At 38.7% G+C, this 9,481-nt stretch overlaps 2 protein-coding genes across 2 annotated transcripts in view; both read right to left on the reverse strand.

Moving 5' to 3' along the window:
- Nucleotides 1–8,396, reverse strand: part of LOC106778330 (structural maintenance of chromosomes protein 1) — a 36,556-nt gene extending 28,160 nt beyond the window's left edge. The window contains exons 1-7 of the mRNA XM_014666277.2: nucleotides 7,763–8,396; nucleotides 6,708–6,944; nucleotides 5,783–6,016; nucleotides 5,168–5,406; nucleotides 4,247–4,513; nucleotides 3,868–4,138; nucleotides 3,131–3,255 (exon numbers count right to left, since the gene is read on the reverse strand). Of these exons, the coding sequence (XP_014521763.1) occupies nucleotides 3,131–3,255; nucleotides 3,868–4,138; nucleotides 4,247–4,513; nucleotides 5,168–5,406; nucleotides 5,783–6,016; nucleotides 6,708–6,944; nucleotides 7,763–8,200 (1,811 nt within the window). The 5' untranslated portion in view covers nucleotides 8,201–8,396. The remainder of the gene's footprint in view (nucleotides 1–3,130; nucleotides 3,256–3,867; nucleotides 4,139–4,246; nucleotides 4,514–5,167; nucleotides 5,407–5,782; nucleotides 6,017–6,707; nucleotides 6,945–7,762) is intronic.
- On the reverse strand, nucleotides 7–3,122 carry LOC111240668. Its single transcript, XM_022776153.1, has one exon. It carries the CDS (start codon nucleotides 2,172–2,174, stop codon nucleotides 282–284), a length of 1,893 nt encoding a protein of 630 aa, XP_022631874.1. The 5' UTR covers nucleotides 2,175–3,122; the 3' UTR covers nucleotides 7–281.
- Nucleotides 8,397–9,481: the final 1,085 nt, after the last annotated feature.

Here is a 9,481-nt window from a genome sequence, read left to right on the forward strand (position 1 = left end):
GGGAGCCTAACCTCCCCCAACAAGACTAAACAGTCTGTTCAGAATACACAAATGGCCAAAAGTGTCTTCCCCTATTACTAACAGCTATTTATACAGATATGAGTCCCGCCCATCCTAACTGTCTTAACAGTTAGGCCAACTACCGTTAACTAACGTTTCACTTACATTTCTTCCTCCTAACATATACTCTGAACATCCTCTCATTACTCCCCCTGCCAAACAACCTTGTCCTCAAGGTTGATATTAATCATGGATAGCCACCTGGAAAATAACTCCAATCCTCACACCCCGACTTGCTGTTCCAGACGAATCCCCATGACTAACAGACTCAACATGCCAACAATGAAATGAATGATCCCAGCGTGTAACCCATTGCAAATGACAAGTCTCCATCCTTGTTGCCCGCTAACAACATTATCACACCGAAGGGCTGTCAATGTTGAAGAAGAAGAACCGAGCAACAGATTCCCCTGCTTAGGTTCGAAGGAGAACCTTCCTCGGAACTTGGCCATGCAACTACCTTGGGAACCGGGGTTATTCTCGAAACAATTGTTGATGTACATGGAAATAACAAAAACAACAATATTAGCAACCACGAACATAGGAACCAGCCATGATGTCCAACGTGAATCAGCTTCGTAAAGATTAGAAGACTCATGCGCAGTGTAGTTTTCCTCTGCTTTGTTGTTCTTGGTTCTCCCACCGCCACTCTCCAAATCTCTTCTGGCCACCCTTTTTTTCCTCTCGACCAAACCCAATTTCCAAATCTCTAAGACATTAATGGGGTTAATCCCATTCTTGAGTGGGATGTGATGTTCTTTATCTCGGAGTGGAGGCAACCTTGTTATTTCCCGAAACACCCTTGAGAGAACCGCACTAAGTTCTGCTTCCTGCGCATCTGTCAGCACCCCATGCCATGCACAATCCACCTCATTCTCCACTTTACTCAATTCCCAAACCAATGTCCGCATTTCAGTCTCTGCCAGTTTAAGGAGGGCTTTTGGCTCCATCAATTTTCTGGACAGTACAGGATCTCCTCCCACTTTTACCATTTTGCCCGCTAGGTTATAACTCATGGTCATTGCCCTCCAGTTAATAACCATGTCTCCTAACTTAGCCAACCATGCTATGCCCAAAATAATGTCAACCCCTTCCAAGTCAAATAAGTAGAAGTCTTCCTCCATGGTAACTTCTCCCAAACTCAGTAGGACATGATCACAACGCTCCCGAGTCATCTTCTTCTGTCCATCCCCCAAGCTCACTTGATATGGCGATGCTTCCATCACGCTTAACTTTAACTCCTCGACCAGCTCCCTGTTGATAAAATTGTGGTTGGCGCCACTGTCAATGAGCACCACCACACTTCTTCCTCCTATCCATCCCATCAACTTCATCGTTTTGGGTGGGGTCATCCCCTCCGTCGACCATGCAATCATCTCCATGGATTTCACGTCAGCTTCCCCCATTTCCTTACTCCCAACTTCTTCCTCATCCTTCACCAGAAACAACACGCGCAAGCTTCTCTCAAGACACCGATGGCCAGGAGCGAACGAGCCTCCGCATCGGAAACAACGACCCTCCTCTTCTCTCTTAAGAAATTCAGGGTAAGGAACATTCCTCACCATTCGCTCTCTGTTATCGCTTCCTGCAGCGTTACTCCCCCTCGTATTCGCATTTGGCATCGCTCCGTCTCTAAGGGTCGAACCTACACTCTCGACTCTTCCCGACTGGTGCACCATAGTTCGTTGGGGTTCTGATCGCGTCACCATTCCCGACGATCGCGAACCAAATGGGTTCATCTGGAACCCACTCACGAAACTCCCTTGAGCTCTCACCATCGCGTCCTCCACATCTCGAGCGACACGCATCGCTTCCATCAGATCCGCCGGTTTCTGGATTCTCACCTGCCCCTTCACGTCCTCCCGCAATCCTGCGATGAAATAACCGAATACTTGCTCCTCGAGTATACCCCTCATATGCCCTGTCAAAACCTCAAAATTGCGGACGAATTCCTCCACCGATCCCTCCTGTCTCAACGTAGCCAATCGTTCGAAAACCGTCCCTCTACAGCCTCCGCCAAAACGATTCAACATGGCTGCCTTCAACCCTTCCCAAGATTTGTTTCGAGCCTTCTCTTTCCAGAATGTAAACCAATACGCCGCGCTTCCATCCATACTAACATATGCGATTTCCACTTTGTCCTCGTCGCTCGTCACCTTCTGAATATCAAAAAATCTCTCTGCCCTNTTGAGCCAACTAAGAGGCTCCTCTCCATCGAAGGTAGGTAATTCGATCCTTTTTCTCCAAGGTCTTTGTTCATCGCTCTTTCCGCCTCCGCCTCGACCTCCATTTTCTTCCCCATCTCTGTGTTGGTTATCGTTCACCGAGCTATCATCAGAATTCCCTCCGTTCGATCGACATGCGTTCCCAGTGCTTTCATGATCTTCTGTAAATCCCTCCTGACAGCCACCAATTCCGCTTCCATGCCTTCTATCGTAATTTCAATTGCCTCGAACCTCGTCTCAATCGCGTTCTCCATTCTCGCCTCAATCACGTCGAGTCACTTCCCGATTTGGATCCAGCAAGTCGGACCAAATTGATAGGTTTCTAATCAAGAAACCTCAAGAAAGTCACTCTAACACACAAGAATCAACGCCCAACTCTCTGTATAACCTCCACTNGTATTATTTAGTGAAAAGAATACAATGAATAGGGTAGCCTGGGAGCCTAACCTCCCCNAACAAGACTAAANAGTCTGTTCAGAATACACAAATGGCCAAAAGTGTCTTCCCNTATTACTAACAGCTATTTATACAGATATGAGTCTCGCCCATCCTAACTGTCTTAACAGTTAGGCCAACTACCGTTAACTAACGTTTCACTTACATTTCTTCCTCCTAACATATACTCCGAACATCCTATCACATTCAGAAATTTTCAAGCAATGTGGCTAACGTAACAAATTACTAATTTTTCAAATTAGTCAAAACAATAAAGTTGCAAAGGAAAGGCTATATAACAAAGGTAAATTTCAAGAAATGCTCAGTTTCATTAGGACAGATTCAAATTACAAATTTGCAAACATAAACAGAACCAGTTCTTCATGGTAGCCACTAGAGAAAAAGGATATTGAATCACATCAAAGACTAGTTTTGCTGTACCCCCTAACGTGCGCAATCTTTCCATTATTGGCTTCACCCGAACTGATTCCAGAGGAATAAATGTCTGGGGAGGAAGCCTCTGATCTTTTAAATACTGAAAAGCAAAGAAATCAAAACCAATAAATATAACAAAGTGAAGTAAACAGAACCAAGTATAGAAGTTCAATGTTCAAAAAAGCAAATCTGGAATTTTAACACCAGAATTATGGCTTACAACAATTATGCAAAACCTTGATGAAATAAGAAGCAAATTTTTACCAATTTTAGACAATTTGGTTGCCACAACCAAAGAACCATGTCAATCATAAGAAAAACCACCAGGATGACAGTACAGATGCAGCAAGCCAAAATTTATTAAAGTCATCAAGGATGAAAAGGCAACAAAATGAAGGTCCAGCAGCTTGAAGGTACCAAACAAGCTTAATGCTCAAGCCTCAGTCAACAAGGTTTATGTAGCACATAAATTGTTATGCAAATTTTGAAGTACATAGTAAATTTAATATTTATCTTTTAATAATTTTTTCAGAGCTCAAGTATGTTGTGTAATCAACACTACTGGAGAAAAAAAGGGCATCCAAATCAAAAACAACAAAAACCTATCAACATTAAATAGGGTGTGTGAATTCTAAAACAAGACTAAGTAATCAAGAAATTGAAAACAAAAAGAACAATGGTACAAACAGAATATTAGGAAACTTATTAGGACCTTGATGCATTCCTTCCCAGTTGACTCCTTGTCAACTACAACTGCATCCATAAATTTACCCATAGCAACAGTAACAGCAAGGTTATACTTCTTCTGTGTTGGCCTACAAAGATCAGTCATGCGACCATGAACTCCTTGAAAGAGGCGCTTCAGAGTCTCAACAGCCTGAGACAACCTAACATCTCTCTCACTTTCATATCTATCAGCCCTCAATTCACGAAGTTGATCTTCTACTTCACCAATTTTTAACCTCAAATTTTCATATTTTTTCCTGCAGATCAAAAGGAGCAACACCATTTCAAAAACATCATCAGTAAAGTGCTTAAATTCAGAAGGAAGCTTTAACAGTTTTCAGAAAAGAAACATTCAATAAAAGTACTTGGAATCGCGAAGTTTGTCCTGCATCACACGTAGTTCTGTTTTCAAGTTCTCAAGGCCAGCTCTATTTTTTTTAGAATTATCAATAATCTTTTCACGCCTTGCTAGCATCTGTTCTTCCTGTGAATCCAGTTCAGATTCCCTGTTTCTTAACTGTTGAAGATTTTCTTCCAAATTCTTTTGAGCTTCGCTATCAGCATTTAGTTTCCTATCTAGAAGCTCCTTTTCTTCTCTAAGCTTTGCAGTTTTCATCCCAGCCTCCTCTTTGCTGCAGGTACAAGTTTTGACACAAAAAAAAATAGCAAATGAAAAATTAATATGCATGATAATTGCTAAATACTACCATATTATAAATTTTTTTCATGACAACAAATATGCTAACAGAAGATAGAATTGATGAAATTCAGTCCAATGAAATAGATTTAATTACTCATGAGAACGAATGTGCTATCAGGAGGCTCTAATTGAGAAGACTAGGCCAAGCTGGCTAATGAGAGGCGATAAAATACCATAAGCAACACCATGCATATTAGGTTGATATCAGTCAAATCACAATGAATACATGTTCCAACTGATTCACAATTTCAACCCACATGAAATAAAGTACTTTCCTTCAACAAAAAGAAAAAAGAAAAGCATACACAATTGACAAAATAGCTTCACCTGGTATCCCTAAGAGTCTAGCACACAGATTATCTCTCTAGATCAGCATAATCAAATAAAATGAGTACACAGTGGATATGGCACACATGATTTTAAGTGCATGCCAAAACTCATTAGCATTAAAGTTTACAGTGCTAGTATTCTGTTAGAAAAAGAAAACCAAAATTATATATATATATATATATAGAGAGAGAGAGAGAGAGAGGCGGGGGAGGGGGGGGACAGAGATTGGCAACAGCTACAACAAATAAACACTCACATTCGAAAATACTCATCCAAATCATTGCCTTGCAAATCAAGCTCATCATCAACATCCCGTCTCTTTTCCTGAAGGACTGCCATTTTTGCTCTAAGATCCTGGATGTCATTCTGTAGTAATGCAATATCAGCATCATGCTTCGTCCGTTCAACCTTTTTTTTATCAAGTTCTTTCTTCCCCTTTTTAATCTTTGAAGTAATACGAGTCATTTCCTCCTTTAACTTCAGAAGCTCCGGCTGCTGCTAGGAGAGAAGAAAAATAGATAAATAATTCCATAAAATTCCGTCTATTAAAAGCATAACATATACGAACAATAGGATTACAACTAGATGATTCAGGTACTCCCAGCTCTTTATCTCTCTTTTGTGTCTACAGTAGTTGTCATCCTTACCACTCACTAATCCCAGATTAACAAAACCACATTCCAAACCTTAAAATTGCAATTTCCAACCCAGTTTTCTTCAAAATACATATGATCGCAAGCAACAGAGTTCAATGAGTAAAGCATATAGAATCAACCTATATAAAAATTTCAATAGCTGGAATTGATGATATTATGATGGCAATAATCTTAAAGTATAGTGCACACATCCCAGATGTAGGAAACATACTTACACTCTTATCAAGTTTGCTGTTTTTCTCATTAATTCTCTTTTCCCGCAGTGTAATCTCTTTGAGATATTTGGCCTGCTCTTTTTTCTTTTTACTAGCTTCATTTTCAAAATTTTCCAGCTCTTTAACTACACCTTCACGACTTCTCTCCTCATCTTCAAGATCCTTAATTGTTTTAACATAATCATTATGTATATTAAACAACTGCCACAAGAAATGTTCTCTCTTCATAGATTTCTGCATGAGAGAAAAAAAACAAATACTTGAAAACTTTGCTTGCCACAGTAAGATTAATCAACATCAAAACAGAAAATACACAAAATCCAGGAATTTCATCATATTTTTTCTTCAGTTGAAAGTAAATAATATCTAGCGACACTTGGATTAAAGATACTGTATTGGTACAGTTTTCCACAAATTCAATATGGGAAGCTAATTTACTAAAGAAATTAGAAAGAATACCCGTACTTCAGCTTAAGCAAATCCAAAGATGAGGAAACAGAAACAGGGGAAACATAGAGGCCACTGAAAGTGGCACCTTCAATTCATTACCAATAGCCTTTGGATCTTCAAGAGAAAGTTCCAATTTTAATCAACTATCTCCATTAGGTATCAAACCAAATCAGATGAAGCAATGGAAAACTCAGAAAAGCAATGACATCGTAGAAGTATTGACGTAAGGCAGTAATAGGAAAACTGAGGGTGAAATTCTTACTTTTTACTTAATATAGTTACTAGAAGTACCAACCTGCCTTGGTCTAATCAGTCATGCAGCAGAATAAGTACAATAAAACATAATAGTAAGGCATAAAATAAACTAAGAAGACTGTACTACATCAAGCTAAAACAGTCATATTGGAGCTGCAGCCAACCTACACACATACATAGTGCACACACAAACACACATACATTGAGACAGATCCACTACCAGTTCTTGTTGCAGGCGGAGATGTTTCTCTGCTTCTTCCTTCTGTTCTTTCTTCTGCTTTCTTTCCATAACAACAGTCTTCTTCTTCTGATAAATAAGTGCTGATTTTTCTTCAGCAGTGCCTTTTTCCTCTTCAAACTGCTCATAGTCCCTCTTGCACTCGTCAGAGCCAGATATCTGCTCCACCAGCGCAGTGAGCTCTTTGGGATTCTTGGACGCAATGGACTCAACATCACCCTGCAAAACTTAGCATTGTCAATTGAGATAGGTAACAAATTTAAGTCATAATTAGATGAACTTCTCTACAAAGTGTTAATCGTCCTTGCTATAATGCGGAAGCAGAACTGCCACTACTAGGACCACCATAGCATAGAGTTTAAGTGTATTGTCCATAGTGACCTAATGGCGGCTGCAAATAGATACTCACACTATTTGTTGTTTCCTAAAAGTCCTTTGAATAAAGGCATTGGGGGATTTTTTACGGGGCTATTTGGGATTTTTTTATTTCAAAAACAGAATTTGAAATGACTTAAAAAGATGACAGTTGATGATTCCTATCTAAGTAACTTAGATTTGACTTCTATTGATATTTAGTAGCATATTTTGTTTAAGATACCTATACCTATTATTTTTAATTGCTTATTATGTGTATTTATAAATGTTATGAATTTTAGTATTTTTTTAATTATTTTTAGAGCTTATGTGCATATAGTATACATAATATAAACATTAACTATATTTAGAAAATTTAAGAATAGTTGTTATGCCATGATCCGTTATCCCACTTTTAGATGCAGTAGCGAGGGGCGTTTATGATCTGATACCGTCCATTGACCCATCACAACCCAAAGTTAATTTGGATGGATTCCCGTTATGAGATTAGACACAAGAAACTTTGAGATGGGTTTTGGTTGTGCCTCGACTCGTCCAAAGTCCTTGCTTATCCATACTTTTTTATGTTTACTCATATGCAACTTCATTTATAGGAGAAGTTAATCTAGAGTTTTCTTATATAAAAACCAATGGCATAAACAGGACAAATATTGAAGCAGAACCTGAAAGACCAAGAAATTGCGAGCTTTGATGAGGATGCCGAGGGACTTGAGTCTGTTGTTGTAGGTGTCCCAATTGACGAGGGTGTCGTCGATGCGGTACTCGCTGGAGCCGGCGCTGGTGATGGTGCGGGTGAATCTAATCTCAGTGGAGTTGGCGAGGTGGTAGACAAGGCGGACGAAGGCTCGGCGACCCTTCTGGTCTTTCTCGCGGTCGTCGAAGGCGTAGATTAGGTCCTTGAGCTGCGCGCCGCGAAGCTGACCGGTGCGGACGCCGAGGACGAAGCTGATGGCGTCCATGAGGTTGGACTTACCGGCGCCGTTGGGGCCGATGATGGCGGTGAAGTCGTAGAAGGGACCGATAATTTGGAACCCCTTGTAGGACTTGAAATTCTCCACCTCCAGACAGTGGATTCTCCCCGGAGAGAGGAGCGACGGCATGGTTGCGTTCAGAGTGAAACCGTGAAACTGTAAACCCTAGGCTTAGTTAAAATTTAGGAATTGAAATAGACGGGGAAAATTGGCGGGAGAAGAAACCCTAACTTATAGTGATGCAACTAGTAACAGAAGCAAGAGTGCGAGAAGCAATGGTAAAATCAGTGAAATCGGGTATCTTCGCCTTTCAATTGGGACGTCAACGTCTTTAGATTCAAAGTTTATAATATCAGCAAAAAAAATTATGATTATTTATGGCGAGATAGATACTCTTTGATGAGCAATTAACATTTAGAATTTTATTATTTCATTGTTGGTTTAAAATTTTATCAATCAAGTCCTCTAGATACAAGATTAGTACTTCATCATAATTTTATCAGTTTAATTCTCAAATACTTCATGATAAGATTAGTACTAGAAACCGCTGAGAACATTTATTTAGGAGTTCTTTTAGAAAAGTAATTTTAGTTTTATATGAAGAATACTTCCTAGTATAAAAACTAAAAAGAATATTAAGAATTTTGGTATGTAAAGTGATCTATTATTATCACAAAGTATATAAGTTGCTCCAATCTCGTAAGAGCGAAATAGGAGTTTTTATTAATGTTCTAGTTTTTATTCCAAATGGAATATTCGATAGAAATTTTGAAAAAAAAAATATGTTTGCATATCATTATTTAATTGTTTCAAGATGGAGTTTGTTTTTATTAATAAACACAAATACAACGACAATAAAAAAACAGTTGGGCAAATTAGAGTCCAATATCTTCTCATGGAATTGTACAATATAAAAAGTTAGATCAAATCACACAAAAATTCTAAGGTGGATTATATGACTAGCAATTTGTGAGAATACATGAGAAGTTATATATAAAAAGGCCTACTATGACTCACTTTTTATGTTAAGGGTTATGATCTTTTATAGAATACTCAAATCAACTCTACTAAAGGAGAATTCAATAATCTACTTTTGTAACTAGCTCTAATAATTCTTATCTCTAATAATTCTTATGTTTGTTTTTTAGTTATTCTTCCTTTGCATCCTTTACTTTATGGAATTTTTTTTTCTTGTCTTTGATCATAATTTTTGTAATCATTTCTCCTTGTATGCATGTCATATCCATGTACATATCATAAACTTTCATCAATAATTAAGTTATGAGTTAAGAATATAATGGATACAAGATATTGGAAAGCGGAAAGCATTGAGGGTCCTATCTTCCATAAAAGGCAAGTATTTTTCAATTATTCATGGACAATGGTTGTTTTATTTGCTTTCGCCAAGTT

This window comes from Vigna radiata, unplaced genomic scaffold (genome assembly GCF_000741045.1).
Source record: "Vigna radiata var. radiata cultivar VC1973A unplaced genomic scaffold, Vradiata_ver6 scaffold_403, whole genome shotgun sequence".
Taxonomy (NCBI): domain Eukaryota; kingdom Viridiplantae; phylum Streptophyta; class Magnoliopsida; order Fabales; family Fabaceae; genus Vigna; species Vigna radiata.